At 47.5% G+C, this 24,008-nt stretch overlaps 1 protein-coding gene across 2 annotated transcripts in view; it reads right to left on the bottom strand.

Annotated features, from left to right (window-relative positions):
- Positions 1 to 23,542, bottom strand: part of FAM120A (family with sequence similarity 120A) — a 96,532-nt gene extending 72,990 nt beyond the window's left edge. The window contains exons 1-3 of one of the 2 annotated variants that reach the window (XM_045468231.1): positions 22,805 to 23,542; positions 5,798 to 6,044; positions 2,195 to 2,277 (exon numbers count right to left, since the gene is read on the bottom strand). In XM_045468231.1, coding sequence (XP_045324187.1) covers positions 2,195 to 2,277; positions 5,798 to 6,044; positions 22,805 to 23,278 — 804 coding nt within the window. In that variant the 5' untranslated portion in view covers positions 23,279 to 23,542. The remainder of the gene's footprint in view (positions 1 to 2,194; positions 2,278 to 5,797; positions 6,045 to 22,804) is intronic. The other variant, XM_045468230.1, reaches the window with a different exon arrangement.
- Positions 23,543 to 24,008: the final 466 nt, after the last annotated feature.

Below are 24,008 nucleotides of genomic sequence, written 5' to 3'. Positions count from 1 at the left end.
AAAGCAGATGTGCTTGCATTTTAGAATGTGACTTTAAAATGCCTACAACTTATCAAGTCCTTGAAAACTTAACTGCGGCTTGCTTCTCCATCACACCACAAAACCCCCAGCTGATATTCAAAATACACATGATGATAATGCATAAAACCTGACTGGATCCTGACTAAACGAAAACAACAAACAATGCCATAAATGCCTTACAGGAACAGTGGAAAAATTTGAGTATGAACTTAATCCTAAGTGATTAGGGAATTCCTGTTCATGCAGTTGACATGATAATAGTAACAGACGTAAGAAAGAGATTGGCCTCGGGGTATCTGGGTGGCTCAGTTAAGCGACTGACTTGGTTTCGGACCAGGTCAGGATCTCACAGTTCAGGTGCTCGAGCCCCACACTGGGCTCTGCACTAACTGACAGCGCAAAGCCTGCTGGGGATTCTCTCTCTCTCCCTCTCTCTCTGTCTCTCCCCAACTCACACTTTCTCACTTTCTTTCAAAATAAATAAATAAACTTTAAGACACATTAGCCTTCATGTTAGGAATTATGATATAAACTGAAGTTTTCACAGGTGAAGTGGCAGGGTATCTGCAACTTCCAAATAGTGGAGTTAAAAAGCAAAGACAGATGTAAATCTACTTCTTGGCCAAATGTTAACTGTAGAACCAATTAGATACATGGATGGACGTTGTCCATCTCAATTTTTTACATACTTAACATTTTTCTTAACACAAAATTAGGAAAGACACACTCTAATGATGTTAGTGACCTGCCAGCAGACTGAGCTGGTTCCCCAATAATCCCACAAACAGTGCTGCCATCTAACCTCTGACACATGACCAAGGCCAGCTCGGCCAAGATGCACACATGGTCTGGGGTCCCGGGAGCCTCTCCGCCGCTATCCACAACTGCACAAACCTTGTATTAAGCCAGGCTTCCCTTCATCTCCACTTACAAAAGCTCCTGTTCGGCAAACCTGAGGAGCACAATACCTAACACAAGTGCACCTGCCTGCAGGCCATACATCAGCAGTGGGGCCACCCGGACCACAGCCCGCAGCACTTCATCCATGAGGACACGGGAAGAGCACTGCGGCCAACAGCAGGAGAAAGCTACTCTCCTTCAAGCACAGAAAAAGCAAGGAAAACAAGTAATTTCTAACAAGAGGAGAAAAACGGACTTTCAGACAGAAGGTGAAAACCCAGGGCCCAAGAACTATTAGCACAATGAAGAGCGGGGTCCAGGCGGCAAGGAGTCGGAGCAAAGAGGCAATAAGGAGTTTCCCTTGCATGATCAGGTTTCTCCAAAGTTCACTCCAAGTTAAATCACAAAAAGCAATTTGAACCTAAACACGGATGGAGACAGTTTGTGAAGGGAAGGTAATTCTGACAGGAGGCAGAATTTCAAGGGAGCTGTGCCTCCGGGAAGCATGGCAAGTAGCCCCCTTCACTGCAGGAGCCGAGGCCCAGGCTGCCCAGCAGACCTCCCATCGGCACCTGACAGATGGCAGCTGTGGTCACGGTGCCGATCCACCAGGAAAGGGGACTCTGAGTCCACGTTAGACTCCAACTTCCCACGTTAGAGAAGCGGGAAGCACAGCTTTCCCACGCTCATCATGGTCGCAACAGGAAGGCGAGAGAGAGAAAAAAGACGAAGCATTCAAAACCAGTACAAAGGGAACACTTCTCTGATGAACTTGGTTGGGTCTCTTCCATCACTCAAAAAACATTAAAGCCTTAATTAGACTTTTACAATTTTAGAATATTATAGAAAGTTATGAAATTTATCAAAATGTGCTAAGATATGATCCAAGTAACAGCCAACTGTATCACCTGTTGAAAATAGTAATGTTTGTAAAACAATATTAAAAACCTATAGCTAAAAGATCTCCACCTACCTAGGAACACAGTGTGAATTCCTCTAAGAGAATTTTTAAGGACATTCACAAATTTCCCTAAAGTGCAGGGTTGGGAACAAGATAAGGGAGGCTGTGTGTGTGTGTGTGTGTGTGTGTGTGTGTGTGTGTGTGTGTGTGTGTTCGTTCTAAGGCGGTGCGGACCCGGAAGGCAGGGGATGGGTGCGATCCTAGCTGTGCAGCTGTTTCCTTCAACGATAAAGGAACATCATTCACATATTAAAATTACAGCAAACTCAAAAGCTGATGACCACCCATGTTGGAGAAGAAATGAACTTGTACCTTAAGTGAGGCTAGAGGATGCTCTGGGCCAAGCAAGCTCCAGTGGAAGGAAGCCAGGTCTTCATCAGGTAGAATGTGATTCCCTGCAACACAGACACGGCACAGTGAGGAACACGGCGTCAGCGACACGGGGCAAGCCGGCAACACCACATGCATCATCATCTGCAGATTACCTCTGCAGCTTCACTTCAGACTCTGCGAGGACTTCGCAAGACTGCCTCCTTCGACACATCACGTAAAACTTCCACAGAAAAACTGAAAATACTTCTTCGTCTTTTACTAGAGAACCACACACAGCAGGCAGATCTCTTGCAGCTGCCGCATGATGCGGACAGGACAGTTCCCACAGCATTCGAGGTGAACAAACTGTACAGAACCTGAGCCGCTTGGCCACCAGGTACTCCGGTCGGTCTGACAATGCGGGGGTAATGGATACAGCTTTCATCTGCTCGTGAGACCCCAGGCTTCAAACCACACTCTGTCACCTGGGCTCCACAGCAGAGGCAGAGTGCACAGTTACAAAATCGTTCTGAGCTAGGTTAATGATTTGTGACACCTCCTCTGGTCACTTCCACCACCACCCGCAAACAGATGACGGAGCACAGCCCACCCTACCACCAGGAATGCCACTCGGCTGGGTGCCCTATCACCAGGGCTATGTCAAAAATAAGAATTGCATCCAGTTGAGAAACATTTTTGGGGAACACTCTCCCTTCACTGTAGTTCTCGAATGCCAGCATACCAACATCGTTAGTATGTTACTTCTCTCGGTGACATTTAAAAGTGGTAACTTCCTAAATAATTCTGTGATTTTTTAGATCATGATTTAGTCCCCTCCACACGGAGAAGCCAGATTCATTAACTGCCTGCTAACAGAAAGCAAAACAAGGTGAGTTCTTAATTAATTAATCTTAATATTCTAAACATACAAGTATACAATCCAGGAGTCCTGAACTGCCATGAATCCAGAGGAGCAGAGTTAAGTCCTACTGTCCTACTGAGCTTTGCACTGCTTTCCTGTGCTCACACCTGCACAGAACTTTACTGTGAAGTAGGACATGTCTTGGATTTTTGTGAAGCTTCTATTTGAAAAAAAAATATGAAGTCAATTCCAACATCAGTAACAGTCTGTTAAAATCTGGGTCACATACTTAATTGAATATTCTACCCAACCTCTACAACAAAACAACTCCTATAGCTGCTCTTCCTGTTACAACAAGGGAAAGGAAATATCCTTTCTCAGTTGAGAACACTGAAACCTTTATACCAAAACTAAACTAAAAATGTTTACCCAATTAAGAGTTTACCTGTTGGGAATGCACGCTGGTGCAGCCACTCTGGAAACAGGATGGAGGTTCCTCAAAAAACTAAAAATAGAACTACCCTATGACCCAGCAATTGCACTGCTAAGGCATTTACCCACGGGATACAGGTGTGCTGTATCGAAGGGACATGTGCACCCCCATGTTTATAGCAGCATTATCGACGATAGGCAAAGTACGGCAAGAGCCCAAATGCCCATCGATGGATGAATGGATAAAGAAGACGTGGTGTGTATATATATACACACACACATACATACACACACACACAATGCAGTATTACTCAGCAATCAAAAAGAATGAAATCTTGCCACTTGCAACTACGTGGATGGAACTGTAGGGTATTATGCTAAGTGAAATTAGTCAGTTAGAGACAGACAAAAATCATATGACTTCACTCATATGAGGACTTTAAGAGACAAAACAGATGAACAGAAGGGAAGGGAAACGAAAATAATACAAAAACAGGGAGGGGGACAAAACAGAAGAGACTCATAAATATGGAGAACAAACTGAGGGTTACTGGAGGAGTTGTGGGAGGGGGAATGGGCTAAATGGGTAAGGGGCACTAAGGAATCTACTCCTGAAATCATTGTTGCACTATATGCTAACTAACTTGGATATAAATTTTAAAAAATAAAAAATAAAATTAAAAAAAAAGAACTTACCTATAACTTGTCTAAATTCTTTTAACTTATCTAAATTTTTATAGAAACTCCAAGCCCTAAATTCATTATTAGATTATTCAAAATGTTAACTATTGCTTTTCATTTATTTTAAAATTTCACATAATAATTTAGCTAGAAGAATACAGAGCTTAAATTATCTCCACAAAAATACATTCAACGTTTCTTAAATATAATAAATGAATACCTTCCCATATTGCAAATTAGCTAAGGGATTCAATATTCTAGAAGCATACAATTTTCCAACTCATTTAAGTTCAATTAATATGCCGCAGTCATTCTGTATAATATTTAATACAAAGTTTTTCATAATATCCCCATCTACATAATCACTTTTAACATCAGAGAAATACCTTTTACATTAGAATATTTGAAAATATGAAACTATACTTAGAAAATTAGTTTTAATTCTCCAAAATCCCAAGTCAGAAATGGACAATACCAAGTACTGAACACCATATAATTGAGATTAGATTCAAACAAAGACAATTTTCAAAATCAGAATTTTTGACTAATGTGGTTACACACAGTTTGAAATGCTACCCCAAATAATACATGAAAAACTGTGGCTCCTTCAGTATAATTTTTAATTGTGTAAAACTTTTTGGAATGTTTATAAAATCTGATACATAGAAATCTAAAAACAGCCCACAGTATAATTGCCGTTTTACACGCTCCAGAGAAAACAGAATGCAGAGAAAACAGAATGCACAGGAAGATCCCACTAATCTGGAGACCACGTAGCGTTCACACACACCGCCTGTGTGTCCCAAGTGGCCCCCTACCTGCCACTGTGGCCCAAGGCCACAATCACAGGAGGGCCTTGCTCGGAGCACGCCCACCTACACCGTGATCATGATTCTTAGAAAAGCAGCCTCTAGAGCTGGGTATTCAAGCAGCTGTAGATATGCACGCTGTACCAGACCAGGATGGACAGAAAAGAAAGAAAAAAACTGCAAACTGCAAACAAAAGTGACAGAGAATATAATACCTATCGGAAAGTCATTTTTACAGGAACAAATGTATCAAATTTTAATCAAAACAAGATTTCATCTTTTCTAGGCATCCAGCATGAAGCATTCCTCCAAGGAAGTTTTTAAAGATATTTATACATCTACTTGAAATGTAGGTGTTAGAAACAAGGCAAGATAGCTTATGTCTGTTGTTTCCCTTTCAAAGCAGTAAGCATCCCCAACATGCAGGAAAGCGACAGCGCTAACTGCACAACGTATTTTCTTCTGAAACAAACATAATTTGTGCCAAAGGGTTAAATGTCTAATTTCCATAGTGAGAATGTGCTTAACATTTGTGATTTTAAAATGTCACTTTCCCCAAAGTATCAGTGAATTTATTCCCAAAATTAGTTTTTCAGCCTGAACAGAACACATAAACAAATACGTATGAACAAAAGAAGCACATTATCAATTGCACCAAAAAAATAATACTGAGTAAGGAATACTACTGAGGAGGGGCACATTCCCTGGTTAAGTATAATCCACAACATTCCAACACTGACTTTTTTTTTTTTTTAAATACCAGTGTGTTCCTAGGGTAGAACCCTATCAAATAAAGCAGTTTTCACACTGCCCACCTACCTAACAGAGCGGCAAAGATAGGGAAACGGTTTGGGTTCAGGTCCAGCTGCTTGGCGACCTCGTGCATCAGATACTGGCTCGTGGTGAGACTTTTCCCGTTCCGGCTCAGTTTGAGGGCATGGGCACTGAAATAGTAGGGGATGTTGCACAGCGCGTAATCGGAGTCATAGGCGACCAAGCCGTGGAAGCCGTTTTCTCGACAGAAACCGATCACTTCCTGGTGATGGTCCTCAATGCTCTGAGCCACCTGTGCAAGAGAGAAGAGCACGCGGTCAGATCCGCCCCGCTGCAGCACCCACACAGACTCCCATGTGCAAAATCTGCAAATCCCAGACACAGAAACACCCAAAAGGGCCAAAGAGTCAAAAAAACACAATAAAGGGCACGGCACATGGTGCACATGAGAAATCTCTGTGGGAACCATCTCCTGGTCAGTAACCAAAATCCCAGCTAGCCAGCAAATTAATTTTCCGTTTCAAAGATCACCTGCTTCAAAATACACACTGCCCATTGATTCCCTTTACAGTATTATGAAGGAACACAGAAAGAGAAAAAAGGGACAGAAGAAGAAAATAAAGAAGTGTCAAAGCAAGAGACAGAGAGAAGCCAACCACCCTGGGGAAACCAAATAATTTCTTCCAAGTAGGAGTAAGTCAAATAGATCAGAAGGATTTGTCTTTTACACAAAAGCCACATGTTACCCACCACCTACCAATCCACTATTTACACCCTAAAGCACTTGGCACATGGGGATAGTAGTAAGGGTGGACATTTACCCCAAACATCACTGTAATGTGGTTACCCCGTGCAAAGGACCAGAGCTGGCAGTGCAGCCCCAGCACAGGACCGCCATGGGGACCAGGGCTGACCTCACTGCCTGCTCAGTGATGGAAACTACAAGCCATGGCTTCTTTCCTTGTACTGGCTCTCTCATTGTGAGTGGTCTGCCCCCCGTATCTCCCGGTCGGCAGCATGCTAAGGGAAGGGCAGTGGCAGGTAGGAGAAAAGTAAAAGGCTCTGCAAATCTCTCTGCTCCCAAAAACATACCAAAAGGCATTGAAAACCACCTTCCTAAAATATATAAAGTCAAAGACAATCAATTCTCCTGTTTCCCAAACTGATTTAACCAACTGAAATCTGGCAGGGTTTTTTTGTTTGTTTGTTTGTTTCTACAATAGTTAAGGTATTTGAGAAAACAGAATTTTAGGGACGCCTGGGTAGCTCAGTCAGTTAGGCGTCTGACTCTTGATTTCAGCTCAGGTCATGATCTCACAGTTTATGAGTTTGGGCCCCATATCTGGCTTTGTGCCAACAGCATGGAGCCTGCTTAGGATTCTCTCTCTCTCTCTCTCTCTCTCTCTCTCTCTCTCTGACCCTCCCATGCTTGTGCTCGCTCACTCTCACACTCTCTCTCAAAACAAATAAACTTAAAAAAAAAAAAAAACTACTTTAAAAATGTAAAAAAAAAAAAAAAAGAAAATAGAATTTTAAACTAAATCCGGTGATACAGCTAACAACGGAAAATTAACTCCCCAAAGAGCCCTAAAGGTGAAAAACATAAATGTAAATTTACTTAAACATAAATTTCTAGAACTATACTGTCCAATGAGTGGCTATACTGAATTAAAATTAAAACTAGATTACCTGCAAACAGTGAGTGCTCACTGGTCACCTGCTGGGTAGGGCCATACAATCTCTCCCATCTCTCACCAAATTTCACAGGACAAGTAGTCACATTTTTTGTTGGAAAGTTAGTTGTAGCGAAATCTCACTCAGAAGCAAGGCATATTGAAAGGAAATATGCATACTTAAAGGAAAAGTAACTTCCTGCATTCTCTTGATAAATATTTTGATAAAAATGTTTTACCTCACAAGAAAAATATAACATACAGTCAATTCACTTGTAGGTCTTAGAAGAACGCAGTTTCGTCCCTTCACTAACATGGAAAAGTATAGTTTTAAAAAGTTCTGACATCAGGCCAGCTCCACATCTCCCAGCCCAAGCCTCCAACCCCCATCACTTCAGGACGTAGAACTTTCTAATAACAGCGATGTCCTAAAGTACTTCTAAACCACCAGCAACCCCCGGCTGTCATCTAGGCATCCTTCATCATAAATCTTCACAATCTGCCCAGAAGCCCCAAAATGAGAGGAGACTGTGAGTGGCCACCCCTCGCCCCCCACCCCTCCAAGGAGGTGAAGAGGCAGCGTGGCTGCCTGCTCCAGAGCCGGGCACCCTGTGGACAGGGCACAGAATTAAGCGCAGGAGCCGCACACCGTACACTCAATATTGAGTGTCCCGGGAGGGAGTTTATGAAACCGCTCTCCCGGGACACTGAGGCAGGGGCAGTGCTCCTGAGTACCCACAGGCCGGTCACAGCCCCGTCACAGCCCCCCGGGAAGGGCAGCAGGGCCAGCCCTGTGCCATCGCCCACACGGGCCCTCCAGGGGGAAGAGCAGGTGCACTGACCGAGGTGAGCACGGGAGACCATGGGAGTAAAACTCAGAGGAAACAACCTGCATTTTTCCGGAGCCATAAAACGTTCGCACTATTTGACCCAGTAACCTTACTCCATGAAAGGGAGCCTAAGAAACCAGTGCACTGGTAACAAGTGTGGGGAGCATAACACGGGTCCAAGGAACAGGCTTCCTCAGGAGAAAGGGAGTGAACATCCATGAGCCAGGTCAACAGGGCAGCCCACCGTGCTGGAGGCAAACGTGGGGAAGGCTTCCCACAAGCAAACCGTTCAGAATCAAGCCCCTGTGCACAGCCACGCAGAGCTGCGTCCATGGGAAAGCACTGAAGGGAGGAAGCAAATGCCACCAGTTCCGTCGGGATGGTGCAATTATGCTTAATGAAAACTTCCTTAAAAGAAAAAGATTAATAGGCGCCTAGGTGGCTGAGTTGGTTAAGTATCCGACTTCAGCTCAGGTCATGATCTGGCAGTTCATGGGTTCGAGCCCCGCATTGGGCTCTGTGCTGACAGCTCAGAGCCTAGAGCCTACTTTGGATTCTGTGTCTCCTTCTTTCTCCGTCCCTCCCCTGCTCACACCCTCTCTCTCTCAAAAATAAACATTTTTTTTCTAATTTAATAAATAAATAAATAGCTAGCAAAGAGGATGGCTGGGTAGACAGAGACACTTTACATGCCACTCATTCATGTAAGGAGTGGATATGTTTGTATTAGTGACGTCCTTGCTCACGCCTGAGCCTGCCAGTAAGTGTGTATATTTCAATGGCCAAAAAACTGGTCAACTTGGGGCACCTGGGTGGCTCATCAATTGGTTGAGCATCCAAGTCTCGGTTTCGGTTCCAGTCATGATCTCACGGTTCATACCGTGCTGTTAGCACAAAGCCTGTTTGGAATTCTCTCTCTCCCTCTCTCTCTGCCCCTCCCCTGCTCAAGTGCGCGCCTGAGTGCGCTCTCTCTCTCTCTCTCTCTAGCTCTCTCAAAATAAAAAGTTATAAAAAAGGCAAAGTGAATGAGTTCTTGTTAATTCACTACAACACTAATCTGCAAATCATTAACAATACCTTAATCCTCCCTCAAAGTATACCCAGCATTAGACAAATAGCTGTCCAATAGAATTAACTTCATAAAACAAAAGATGAAGGAACCAAGCCCATGAGCACAGACTTCAAACCTTCAAGCAAGGAGGGCCACCCCCCCCCCCCCCCCCGTTCTGCTCATGGTTCCACCTCAGGCACCCTGAGTGCTGGCAAGGGGGACAGAACCAGAACACCTAGGTCCCAGTTCTGGATTGAAGTTCATCTGCCAAGCCAGGAATGTACAATTCATAGGTCTTTAAGTTTCCTTCAACTTCCAAAATGCTGGTATTGTCTCCCACCATTAAAACCCACCACGCCTTGGGGCACCTGGGTGGTTCAGTCGGTTAAGCAACTGACTCTTGATTTCAGCTCAGGTCATGATCTCACAGTTAGTGAGTTCAAGCCCCACATCAGGCTCTGTGCTGACAGCACAGAGCCTGCTTAGGATTCTCTCTGTCCCTCTCTCTCTCTCTCAAAATAAATAAATAAAATAAAACTTAAAAATAAAATAAAATAATAAACTTAAAAAAATGTCCATCAACTGATGAATGGATAAAGATGTGGTTTGTATATACAATGGGATACTACGTGGCAATGAGAAAGAATGAAATCTGGCCATTTATAGCAACATGGATGGAACTGGAAGGTATTATGCTAAGTGAAATAAGTCAGGCAAAGAAAGACAGATACCATATGTTTTCACTCATATGTGGATCCTGAGAAACTTAACAGAAGACCATAGGGGATGGGAAGGGGGGAAAAAGAGTTACAGAGAGGGAGGGAGGCAAACTATAAGAGACTCTTAAACACTGAGAACAAACTGAGGGTAGATGCGGGGTGGGGCAGAGGGGAAAATGGGTGATGGGCATTGAGGAGGGCACCTGTTGGGATGAGCACTGGGTGTTGTATGGAAACCAATTTGACAATAAATTATATTAAAAAAAAAAAAATACCATGCCTTTTACTGAGGAAAGGCAACATGGCCTCAAGACCACAAGGTGACAGAGACACAATCCTCCCCAACAGGCAAGTGATGAAAGCCTGTTGGGGCCGTACCACAAGAGGACACAGATAAGAGCCAGAGGTCTGGGTGGTGGACACACATGACTCTATGCACTGTCCAACTCCTACAACTGCACATCTCACACTGAGAATGAACTTTAACATATGCAAATTAAAACCAGATCAGACAGGACTGACCCCTCTTGGTAATGTGTATCTCGAGGGTGTAGGGGTGCAGGTGACAGCATTGAGACTACTTCATGTGTGGTGGACGAGCCAGGTGTCCCACTGTCAGAGAACGGGGTTACACTGGGGCAAAGGGAGGAGGCTGGCACAACCCTGTGGTGCCAGCTGAGCCATGGAGACATCCTACGAACTGGTGTGTAGGTGACAACACAGACAGGCAGAGAAATCATCAGACGTAAGTGAGCACATGCACAGCTCCCAGCTGTCAACCAAGGGCTGAAAAGCCACACCTTAGGAGCAAGAACACCCCACCTCCATCTGCTTTCTAAATTCCGTTCACTAAATGGAGCCAGGGCCCTTGAGAAAAATGGGTGATGCTGGGGCAGGGAAATCCAAGACAGGCCTGCAGCCACATACCTGTGTACCAGAAAGGAAAGAGGTGCTCCGAAAATGAAGGACACAGGAACCCACCCGAAAGACTCCCAATGGCCAAAGCTGGAACAGCGTGCGCAAGAAAATAAAGAATGTCATGTTGGGTTTTACCCCAAAGTATAAGACAGATACACGGGCCTGTAAGAGTCCAAACAAAGGGGAAGAAGATGCCCTACAGAAGAATTCCAGCAATAACGTGAAATCCCTCCCCAGCAGCTGAAGCTCACCCACACCAGCCCCTCAAATAGGGGCTGCCCTAAAAGACCACTTCCGAAGCAGCAAAGCAGCAAACAGGACGAAGTGGTGTCCCGGGGCAGAGGCCGGCAGACTCCAGCATGGTACACTGCGACAAAAGGGCACTGCACCTCTGGGGCACCCCCCCCCCAAAAAAAAAAACACGAGAAACTATCAGGCAGCCCAAACTGGAGGCCAGCCTACAAAACAGCTGCTCAAGGATCCAGAGTGCCAAGGTCACCAAAGAAGCAGAGGCTGAGAGCTGTCCTGGCCCAGAAGGGCCCGGGGAGACGAGACACTTGAAGGCCACAGGGCACCCCAGATCAGCCCAGAGCCTAAAAGGCCCCAGGTGGAAGGAGGGAAGAGATGAGAACGAAGCACACCCCAGTTCACCGTGCACACCGATGCGAGCTTCTTAGTTTTGACGACTGTGCGTGCTCACAGGCTGTTACCACGCACCGAAGCAAAGGGAAGGATATTCAGGAACTCTCTGTACCATCTTGGCAACTTTTCTATAAACCTAAAATTATTCCACAGTAAGAAGTTTATTTTAAAAAGAAAAAAGTCAACAGTCTACAAGACACCAGCTGGAAGACTATTTTAAGCTACTTCACCAGGTGAACAAAGCATTAACGGGCATGAACAGCACAGTCAAAGAGCCTATTATGTGAAAACATATCTCTCCGCAGCTGGTGGGGCTTCGGAAAGCACGAGAGCCCACCACAGGTGAGCCTGGGTCATTACAGACCCACAACCACGTGAACCAAGTCCACTTGCCCAGGGCCTGTGGACAACGCCTCAGGACCCGCATCACACAGCCTGATCAAAGCGGGGGTGCAGGACTGGGTCAGTGCAAGGTCAGCTGGGGACAGGACAAGGGTCTAGGCTGCATCAAAACAGGACTTGAGAAGTAATTATTTAATTAAAGATAGAAATTAAATGCCACACGGGCCTCTGGGTGGCTCAGTCTGTTGAGCGTCCGACTCTTGATCTCAGCTCAGGTCATGATCCCAGTGTCACGGGATGGACCCCCATGTCAGACTCCACATTGAGCATGGAGCCTGTTTGGGATTCTCTCTGTCTCTCACTCTCGCTCTTGCTCTCTCTCAAAAATTAAAAAACAATTTTTTTTTACTTAAATGCCAGAGGTTAAGCTTCAGAGAAGCAGGGTCGGATAGGCACTGGCTGTCCTTCTCTTCCGAGCACCTTCTCTCTGAGCCTGCAAACCCTGTGCTCCCGGGCTCGCCTCCCACCTGACCTGCCCATGGACAGCACCTGCTTCTCTGATTCCCTGGCCTCCAGCTCCAGGCGCAAACTGGGCGCAATACAACGAAACTGGTACACCTAGTTCTTAATTCTAATTTTAGAAGTGAGTAAAAATTATCACATACAATACTGGGATAATTATTTCAACTTAACTCCAAGAAACTATAAAGCAAGCTAAAACACAACGCCCTGAGACCTTCCTTCCTACAAGCGAGCGGTAGTAGGGGGTAAAGCCTCCCCTCCCCCAGAGTGAGCCAAACTTGGAATTGTGTATAGCCTCAGTAAGGAAAACCCCGGGTTGGCTCCCCGAGACCACCACCACCTTAAAGGCACTAGGCCTTCACTGACTCGCTGTGGCTGCCATTGCTGGGCAGATGTGGGGTGCACCCCAGAGCCCCTGCACGCACAACTCAAGCACCGCCTCTGGCTCCTGGCTGGGAACCAGGCGGGAAGCACAAAGCGCCTCACCCGCCTCCATGCCCACCTGGTTCCAGAAGCACATACCATCGGGGTGGAAGAGCCTCAGCAGCTGGCAAAATGCCCACCGCTGGTCCCAGTGAGGGACGCTGCACTGAGCCCCGGTGACTTGACGAGGCTGTGTTCCAGCCTCCGAACCCCAGGTGAATCTTCTCATCTCATGCGTGTCATTAAAAAAGGCATGTCCATTAGAACTCTGTATTTTCACAAGAAATGCTTACCAAAAAGTTCCCCAAGCTTACTCTGAGAGTATAGCTACTTATTAATGCTGACAACAGCTATGGGGACGGTCCCGTCAGATGACGAGCTCACACTGCTACAAACTCCTAATCTCCAGGGTCAAGGCGCTTGGCACAGGAAGGTTTCTGTCTCTGGCGCCAGGCGGGTGAGCCCCACTGCTCTAATGCTTCCTGCACCTTCCCTTCTTGATCTGCAAATCATGCCCTCCCTACCTCACAGGGCAGCAGCGACAGTTAAGGAGCTACTACCTGTAAACAGCTCAGTCATTCATCAATTAAGTGCTGACAAAAGTCCGCCACCATTTGTCTTTAAGAAAGCTGTGTGAGAAAGGATGGGCTTCTTCACACTTTTCAAACATATGGGACCTGAAACAGTGAGTTGTCTTAAATAGATCTTCTGATATAAAGAAAAAAAAATACCGTGTGAGGCCTTTGTTTAGAATGGTTTTCCGCCAGCTTAGAGAAGAATGCGACACACCCTCCTGCCACCTATGAGATTTAGAAGATGTCAGTTAACCTGAACATAAGAGGATATGAGTCACCTAAATTCTTTTGTTTTTTCAAAAACGACACCTTGATCTGAGCTCCAGTAACCAGGTCCTTGGTGGGTGAGATCCTGCTCAAGTACAGCACAGGAACAAGGACATAAAAGTTAACTCCGATTTGGTGGAAGGTTTTTATTGTTGTTAAAGAGCAATTTAAAGTTATAACATATATTAGAGATGTCTAAAACTACGTCTCTCCCATCATGAAATCTGGAATCAGAGCTGAACAGCTTCTTACCTTACACATCTCTTTTGTATTCTCTAAGAATGGGTTGCAGTGGTCTTAAAAGCCAGGAAAAATAATTTCTTTTAAAATAAGGGAGTGGAGGGGTGTCTGGGTGGCTTAGTTGGTTGGGCGTCGACTTCGACTCAGGTCATGATCTCACTGCTCATGGGTTTGAGCCCCGCATCGGGCTCTGTGCTGACAGCTCAGAGCCTGGAGCCTGCTTCAGATTCTGTGTCTCCCTCTCTCTGCCCCTCCCCTGCTTATGGTCTCTCTCTCTCTCTCTCTCAAATATAAAATAAAACATTAAAAAAATAATAATAAAAAAATAAAATAATAAAATAAAATAAAATAAAACATTAAAAAAAAATTTTTTTAAATAAAGGAGTGGCACATGAAAAGATTCTCGACTTCATTAATCATAAAGGAAATGCAAATCATAAACCACAATGAGATACCATTCAACACCCATTTAGGATGGCTACTGTCACAAAAAAAAAAAACATAAATAAGCAGGCATTGATGAGGATGTGGAGAAACTGAAGCCTCGCACATTGGGTGTGGGAATGTAAAATAGCGCAGCTACCATGGAAAACAGCAGGACCATTCCTCAAAAACCTGTACACAGAACCACCCTCCAATCCAGGAATTCCACTCCCAGGCATATTCCCAAAGAACTGAAAGCAGAAACTCAAACAGATATTTGTACACCCATTTTCGTAGCAGGATCATTCACAATAGCCAAAAGCAACCTAGGTGTCCATCGACAGATAAATAGATAAAGAGAATGTGGTGTGTACACACAATGGAATATTAGTCAGCCTTATAAACGAATAAAATCCTGACATCTGCTATGACATGGATGAGCCTTGAGGACACTATGCTCAGGGAAGTAAGCTGGTCATAAAAGGACAAATACTGGGCAACTCCACTTACATGAGGTCCTTACAGCAGTGAAATTCAGAGACAGAGAGCAGGTGGTGGGTGCCAGGGGCTGGGAGGGGGTGGGGGACAGAAGTTAGTGTTTGGTGGGGACAAGGTTAGGTCTGGGAGAATGAGAAGTTCTGGAGATGGGTGATGAGGACAGTTGCACAGCAGTGAACGTGCTCTGTGACACTGCACTGTACGTTTAACAATGGTTAAAACGGTAAAAAAAAAAAAAAAAAAAACAACTTTATAGTTTACAACAATTAAAAAAATAAAATTAAAAACATATAATAATAAAAGGAGGGTTGTGTCCCATCTCCCCAATCTCTCAGGAAGCCTAGACACTTGGCTCCAAGAGGTAACTTCCTACTTGTCAAAAGACAGAGGTTTTACTTTTTCTTTAGATGGTAACATCAGAGCGCACCATTAGCACAGACTGTGGCTGCAGGCCATGTGACAGGCTGAGATTCTTTTTTTTGTTGCAATCTCTTTAATAGATTGCCTTGATGCCACCGCTTATCCAAAGATAAAACTGTTTTCTTTCTCCACTAAAAAAACAAGTAAGAGTGTGGATGTCATAACAAACATGTAAATTAAACTTTATCAACTTTAAAAACTAGGGTGCCTGGATGGCTCAGTCAGTTAAGGATCTGACATCAGCTCAGGTCATGATCTCACAGTTTGTGAGTTTGAGCTCTCCATCAGGCTCTGGGCTGACAGCTCAGAGCCTAGAGCCTCCTTCAGATTCTGTGTCTCCCTCTCTCTCTGTCCCTCCCCCACTCATGCTGTCTGTCTCTCTCTCTCATAAATAAATAAACTTTTAAAAAATTTAATAATTTTTTAAAAATTTAAAAAAAAGAAACACCAACATTATTTGTCCTCAGTGTTTAGTTAGCCTACTATACTAATCTCCTCAAGCTTCAGCTAACTCCTAGCAATCCTGTCCTTGTTAAAAATCTTACTCCAAAATACATTACATGAAAATTTTTACTTTAACTTTTTTTAATGTTTATTTATTTTGAGAGACAGACAAACGGAGTGCAAGCAGGGAAGAGGCAAAAAGGGAGACACAGCATCCGAAGCAGGCTCCAGGCTCTGAGCTGTCAGCACAGAGCCCAACGTGAGGTCATAACGTGAGCCAAAGTCACGAACCGTGAGGTCATAACCTGAGCCAAAGTCAGACATTTAGCTGACTGAGCTACCCACGTGCCCCTCCAATACATGAAAATTTAAGTTTCAGAATTTATGAAGTTGAAACTCAGATCGATCTACCTTATTTCAAGATGGTGACACTCGAGAAGTCTTCATGAACAAGCCCCCTGTCAGTAGACTAAGTTCCTTGGAGGATTCCTTTCTTTCCTATGTAGTCGCTCCTCCATGCCTGGCCAGTAACAGGCACTCAATATTTGCCAAAGGGAAGAAGAATCATCACTGGGAACCAGTCAGAAAAGAGATTATCAGAAATTTAAGGTGAGAAAATAAATCTTACATAATGGCATTGATCCAGATGTTAGAAGAAAATAATGAAATTTGTCTGTCTATATAAATAGTACAAAGCAAATATGTGACTAAAAAGTTCGGCACCCATACTAAACCCATGCAGGAGTGAACAGAGTCCCAGCCCTCCAGGAGCTGACAGTTGGGGATACGCACACAGGTAGCCACAACAAAGTGGAACACAGGAAAGCAGGGCGCTGCACTTGTCCCTGGCCTACCTCTGGGAACATCAGAGGCTCTGTGAAGGAAGGTCGTGCCTGAGATGGGCTTTAAAGTATGAGCAAAATTCCAACCAGCAGATGTGGGCAGTTAGACACGAAGGAGCACCTCGAGAAGAGCGGAGAAGCAGGCCGTTTCTAGGGAAGCAGGCCGTTTCTGGGGAAGCAGTGAGTGGGCTGGCTGGAGCACTGATGAAGCACAACACAGGAACCGGGAGCCAGGCAGGCAGGTGGAAAGAGCTCAGATCACAGGAGGGTCTGAGCCTCAATACAGAGCCTGGATTCATGGTTTGTTCAAGATGTTGGCAGGAATGACTGACCTGAGGGGCCCACAGGCGGCACGACATGGTGTGCAGGATGAGTTCCACCAGTGAAGTGACAGGTGTGGGAGGCCGGTCACAAGGCAGATGCGACTCTGACGACTGCCCAGACACAGGTGAATGAAACGGTATCTACCCTTAGTAGAAGTCTTGCACTGTACTTTTTGCTCAATTTTATTATTCTGTATCATTTTTTCCCAACAGTGGTAAACACATGATAATCTGGTTTCACAACCACCAATGCGTTTGCACAAGCGCCTGTTAGGCCTAGTGGCTCCACTTGGTGAGTTAGCATGGTGGCGGTACTGGAGTGAGGAGGAGGAGGAGGAGGAGGAGGAGGAGGGGGAGGAAGAGGGGGAGGAGGAGGAGGGGGGGGCACATGGAAGATGGCCGGGCTGGTGGAGGGACAGGCGGGCTGGGGCTCAAAATACCAGGGGGGGACTCTAGGCAAGGAGCATAACCTCGAAGTGGACAGTCATGAGACTCAAACCAGCTAGGGCTACAAGCAGCATCAGACCAAGTGCACAAAGGGTGGAACAGAAACACAGTGAAGACCAGCTCAAAAGGGGTCGGGCTGCAGAGGGGAGACGACATTTGAAGTCAACAGTGAAGTTTCCCACTAAGTACAGGGTCCTGCTCTGGGGTGGCTAAAGCGCAAGCACGAACACAAACACGATGGCCACTGGATGTGAAGGACAGGAGGCAGGGGGTGCGTGGTCAGCTGTGTGAATGGGGCTTGGTAGACTCGGTCTTAAGCGCATACCACCAGCTGTCCGTCAGGTCTGTGCAGGCCACGGGACCAGGCAGGTGCCGCATGAGCACACGGACAGCAGTACCCTCAAAGGGGCGACATTGGGATTATGAGAAGGAAGAACATGTAATGGAGAGAACCAGACTATTACCTTATTTCAGGAGCCCCAGGAAACGGGAGCACTTTGATGACTGAAAAGGGTTCGAACAAGGCAGACAGAGGGGAAAGGCTGGCTTTGGTCAGTCTAACTTTAAGAAGAGGGAAGAGAGATTTAGATAAGGTGATGAGTGTTCTAGAAATCAACGCTGAAATCACAAACTGGGGGCTCGAGGGCAGAATCCAGCCCACAGCCTATTTTGCTTCGCTTAAGCAGTATTTTTTAAATGGGATAACTGTAAATAAAGATCTGGAGTTCTGGCTTTCCTGAAAAATGTGAAGTCTGGCAATGCTGGCTCAATAGTCCTTTAAGGTTTTTAAAGTTTGTGCATGCACCTCTGCAGGCGCTGGAGAAATTATCGAACACCATGCAGGCATTAAAAACAATTAGAGGGGTGCCTGGGTGGCTCAGTAGCTTAAGCGTCTGACTTCAGCTCAGGTCATGATCTGGCAGTTCGTGAGTTCAAGCCCTGCATCGGGCTCTGTGCTGACAGCTCAGAACCTAGAGCCTGCTTCAGATTCTGTGTCTCCCTCTTTGCCCCTCCCCTACTCACACTCTGTCTCTCTCTCTCCCTCTCTCTCTCAAAAATAAATAAACATTAAAAAAAAATAAAAAATAAAAGAATTAGAACCATACAGACATGGGAAGTTTTTTACATCCTTATAAAAAAAAAAAGCAAGTAGCTGAATAAGGTAGTCTGTGATCATAATGTCAAGAAATTGAAACTACTGGTAGTATATTATTGTGCAAAGTATAATATAAAACATACATAGGCAGCTGCTGTGGAAAACAGCATTGCAATTCCTCAACAAATTAAATACAGAATTACCATACAACGACCAATTCCACTTCTGGGCACTTCTCCAAAAGAATTGAAAGCAGGGACTCGGGCAGATTTTTGCCCACCCAAGTTCACTGCAGCATTCTTCATTATTCACAACAGACAAAACGGGAAGCAACCCAAGCCTCTGTGGGCAGACCAAATGGACGGTCCACAGAATATTACGCAGCCTTTAAAAAGGAGGGAAACTGACACAACATGACAACATGGATGAACCTTGAAGACCTTAGGCTGAGATAAGCCAGCCTAAAACCCATACAATGGAAGAAAATAAATATTTTAAACTAAGGATTTTAAAAGGATGACTGGTTTTACTTGTAATGTGGTCAGTTTTGAACCTAAGTATTCCCTGGTCAATTTGAGGTCCTTGAGAACAAGGTGTACTGCTGGTTTTTAGCGTCTCTGGGCAGAAACCCTGCCGCTCCCACTCCCACAGTGGCTGGAAAACAGAGCAGAGGCGCTGTGCTATGGGATCTGACCTGGGAGTGAACTGCAGGCAGGCACACCCCCGAGGCATTCTTACACAAAGAAACTGAACTTTGCCTTCAACTCGGCACTTCCCTCTTGAGAAAGTTACTGGTTACTTGTCCCCTGATGTCGCCTACTCAGCAACTCTGTCTCTTTCCATACAAAATGAGTAACAAAACCCTGCGCAGGCCAAATGAGATAGCTCTGTGAAAGGGCCCAGCAAGGGCAGGCACCCGACAAGTCGGTCCCTGTCCCCAAGTCGGTCCCTGTCCCACCAGGTACGCCAGGACAGGGATTGTCATCCCCCAAATCTCAAGTCACAGCCGAATCTCACTCACAGACTTCCACTGTCGTAAAACAGCAGCTCGGCTTTCTTATGTCAGCTCTAAGTAAACACGCTAGAGCCCCGACTCAGGGTAAGATCTGAAGGTTTTCATTTTAAACCCGCACACCGACTCTAGTCTTGCAGCAGGATCACTGAGAAAAGGTCTAGGGATTTAATGTCACCAAGATTTTTAAATAAATCAGTCCCTCAGTGAAGTTTCAAAGGTTGTGATGACTCAAAATACACAAGAGGAAACACTCCCAGTACCTAGCAGAAGCCAAGTTCAGGCCAGGCAGTTCAAACACCTCAACAAAATTAGCCGATTCATACGCCAACTTCTAATGGTTAAAAATATGTAATTATTACTGTACCAAAAAAATTACAATTATTACTCTATCAAAGACATAGTCTTCTAAGTCAAAAAAGATTTCTCTAAGCAAAACTGACAGGAAATTAAGCCTTTCTGCCAGTTTACAAAAGCCTAGAGGAGGCCAACAAGATGGCAGATTTTTATAAGACATGTGCCTCATGTGCCCAGCATTATACAGAGTGAGATTTTACGTCAATTCCTTTGTCAATTTTATATAATTTATATAGAAAAAAATTGTGGTTATCATACAGTAAAATGAACTTTTACGTACTTCTGATGTGTAGCTGTATGTTTTAAAATACGTAACCGCCACCACCATCAGGGTACAGAAAAGTTCCATCACCCCAAAAAGCTCCTGCTGTCCCTTTATGTCCACGCCCGACTCCAACCCCGCCCCTCTGGCAACCATTAATCTGGTCCCCATCAATGCAGCCTCATCTTCAGGGGAATGTCATAGAAAGAGAATCACACCTTTTGAGCCTGCCTTCTTTCACTCAGCATAAATTCTTAGAGATTCACCCCAGTAGTTGTACGTATCTGTATCCATACTTCCTCCCTCTCATTGGTGAGGAAGACTGCACCCTACGGAAGGACCAGTTTGTTTAGTCACCCACTAGAGGATATTTCGTTTGTTTCCAGCACTAGCTATTATGACTAAAACTGCCAGGAACACCAAAGTAGGGTTCCTGCATGAACAAAAGTTTCCTTAGGTAATTACCCAGGAGAGGGACTGCTGGGTCACAGGGTGAATGTATATTTAACATTAACTGCGGAGCTGTTTTCCAGGGTGGTGCGCCCGCATGCATGCCCGCCAGCCACGTGAACTGCTTCCAGAGGCTCAGCATTCTTGCCGGCACTTAGTAGTGTTGGTATGGCTTATTTTAGCCATTCTAACAGGTATACAGTGATATATTCTCATGCTTTTAATTTACTTAGCCATTTTAATGGGCATCTTTTAAAAATAGTACACATCGCTCCATTCTCTTAAGAGAACCCTCAGGGGCTCCTCAAATACATAAAATTGTTCTCCTTTTTCCAAAGTAGCCCCAGAATTATGTCTGGTTTTTACGGCTTTTTTTAATCTTCTCCCTTTTGAAGTGTCACTTCTCGCTACTAATGGTGCTCCTGCCTCTGGCAGACTTTTCTCTACACCCTTTTCTCACGCTGACCTTAGAAACAGATAACCAAGCTTATCAGAACCACATCTGAAAAGAAGAGGGCAGTCTATAAGGAGATTTGCTTCTCCCGTGAAGAAAGAGAAAGCTTTGGTTTTGTTTTTTGTGGGGTTTTTTTGGGGGGGGGGGGGGAGGGGGGGTCACAGTACCAAAACTTCCTGACCTCTTGTTTGGCTGCTGAGAAATTTCTAGTAGCTAAATTTCTTAGACGTCTTCCAAAACGGTGAGACTGCCAGGTCAAGCGGCCTCCAGGTAATTGAGTTATTATTGTACTAATCTGAGCAACCGACACTATACTATGCTTCTATATTGGGAATCAAAAGCTTAACTAAAGCAAAAAATGTCGTCTTGTTTCTGGAAAGCTAAGTGGAAGAAATTATCTTAAATCTAGTTTCCAAACATTCACACATTGGTCAAACTTCTGAGCACCTAGCAGGCAAGCCACACGTTCCCAGGGATGCAAAGATAAACTTTTTTACAGTTAAATAAAGAATTCAGCAGCTCTCTCAAAGACAGACACACCGAACCCAATCCTTCCTAATATTTGAAAGTCGTCTGACCAAAAGCTCATCCTGTCTTTTCAGCGCTAGTTTCCTCTCGGAATACTTCTCGGACGTATTCAGGAGGTGGATCTCGGCCGGGAGTCCAGGGCAGAAAATGCCAGCAGCCCTAGGCGCTCACCCAAACTCCCAGGGGACGCTGGCTGTGTCTCTGCCAGGCCCACACACCAATCCCTGATCTCCCAGCCGCCTCGACCCGCACACTCGCAAACCCCGTCACCAATTGCAACAGGATTGGGGTGGGACTTCCGCTATCACTTTAGGCTTCCCCACCACCATCTCAACTCAGGCAGTCAGGAAGACTGAATTTCAGAAACTTTGGGCTCAAGCGGTTGCAAGCAGAAACAATGGCAAGACGAACAAGTTGTAAGACAGACACGGTGGCAAGAGCCAGAAAACCAAAACAGCCCCCCAGTTTTTTACAAAAAGCAATGAACGAGGAAGCAATCCAAACGAAGCCTACGGTCATTGATTTGCATGTTATCTCTGCAGTGGCTGCTGGGTCCCGAAGCTGCCCTTGGCCCGGGTGCAGCATGGAGCCCTCTGCCAAAGGGACAGCAGAAGCTCTGATTACCGGGGTGCCCGGCCCAAAGTGGCCGAGGCCCCCCGTGCGGAGACATCATCCCTGGACCTCGGGTTCCCAGTCCCCTTCGCCCTAACTCTTGCCGCTACGCCTTTCGCAACAGATGCACAAAACCCAAGACTGTAAGTCCCAGAACTGACGAGATTCCGTCATGTCAGATCTCACAATTCTTTGAAATCTGGCGCACACAAAACTCGGACAATTTCTCTCAAAAGTGTCGTCTCGGAGGGAACCCGGACCCAAGGCGCGTGTCCTCTCTCGAAAGCGGTGCACCTCGGCAGGCCCCGGGCAGGCTGTCCCCGGCTAGAACGCCGTGTGACAGCAGCGGGCGGCTTGCACAACCCCGCCGGGACCCCCTCGCGTGGCCGCGCAGCCCACTCGCTCGCACCGAAAACCTGTTGCTGCGCGAGCACGGTCACCCGCGAGACGAGCGTCGCGCCCGGAGCTGGGGGGGGGGGGGTGCCCCGCACCTCGCAAGCCCGCGGCGCGGCCGGGGCTCCGGGCTCCCCCGCCCGCCGGGCGCCAGGCCGCGCGTCCATCTTGCGCCCCCGCGCCCTCCGACCCCGGACTCGCCCGGCCTGCGCCCTGCTCCCGCCCCTCCCCCCATCCCGGGGAGGGGGGGGGCGGCGGCGACCCCGGCCCCGGCCCCCGCGGGCCGCACCTTGACGTGGAAGCGGATGAGCGCCAGGCGGATGCAGTGCGCCATGCAGACGGGCGGCAGGAACCAGACCTTGGGCGGCGGGGTGCCCTTGTTCTGGACATGGCTGACGATCTGCTGCGCCGTCTGGCGCTCGTTGCCCTGCCGCTTGACCCACTCGTGCAGCCGCGCCTTCTCGAGCGCGCCGTTGAAGAAGACGAAGAGCTCGATGTTGCCGCCGAAGCAGGCCTTGGCCAGCGCGGCCAGGTAGCCGAGCATGTGGTTCCACTGGCCGCCGCTCACCCAGTCGGTGTAGAAGCCGCCGTACAGGCGGTGCAGGCAGTTGTCGGCGTCCACCAGCAGGCGCAGCGGCGTGTGCGGGGGCCGCTGCCGCCCGCCGCCCACCAGGCTGCCCCGGGCCAGCTTCTGCAGCTCCACCGGCACCACGGCGCTCGGGCAGTGCTTCTCGATGTAGTCCTGGAAGCCCTGCACGCCCATGGCGGCGGCGGCGGGCGCGGGGCGGCGGGGCGGCGGGGCCGGGGGCGGCGGGGCCGGGGGCGGCGGGGCCGTGGCGCGGCCGGGGCGGCGGCGGGCTCTAGGGGGGGCCGGGGCGGGCCGCGGGCGCGCTCATGGCCGCTGCGGCCGCCATGTGCTGCCGCCTCCCAGGGCCATGGCGGGAGGGACCTGCGCCGTGCGCCGCTCGAGGCCCGGGCCAGGCTGAGGCGGCCTCGCGCGGGCGGCGGCGGCGGCGGCGGCGGCGGCGGCGGCGGCGGCGGGGCGGGGCGGCGCAGGCTGACGCACGCGGGCCGGCGGAGGGCGGAAGAGGCGGCGCCGCGGCCTGCGGGGCCCGAACCCAGCCCGGATCCCGGCCGCGCGGCGGAGGGCGGCCCGCGGGGAGGGGCGCGCGGCCTGCCCGGGGGGAGGGGGCGCCCTGGAGGCCTCGCGGCCGCGGCCGCGGGTCCCGTCGTTCTGAGGAAACCCCGTCCCGGGGCGCGCGGGTCCCGTCACTCGGAGGAGACCTCCGCCCCCGTCCGCTTGTCCCGTCACTCCGAGGACACCCCCGTCCGCGGGTCCGAGAAGTCCCAGTCCTCCTCCGCGGGCCCCGTCATTCTAAGGAGACCCCGTCCCCGGGTCTCGTCATTCTGAGGAGACCCCTGTCCGCTTGTCTCCACGTTCTGAGGAAACCCAGTCCTCGTCCCCGGGTCCAGTCATTCTGAGGAGACCCCGT

This window comes from Leopardus geoffroyi, chromosome D4, assembly GCF_018350155.1.
Source record: "Leopardus geoffroyi isolate Oge1 chromosome D4, O.geoffroyi_Oge1_pat1.0, whole genome shotgun sequence".
Classification (NCBI taxonomy): Eukaryota; Metazoa; Chordata; class Mammalia; order Carnivora; family Felidae; genus Leopardus; species Leopardus geoffroyi.
This window is presented reverse-complemented; position numbering and strand designations above follow the sequence as displayed.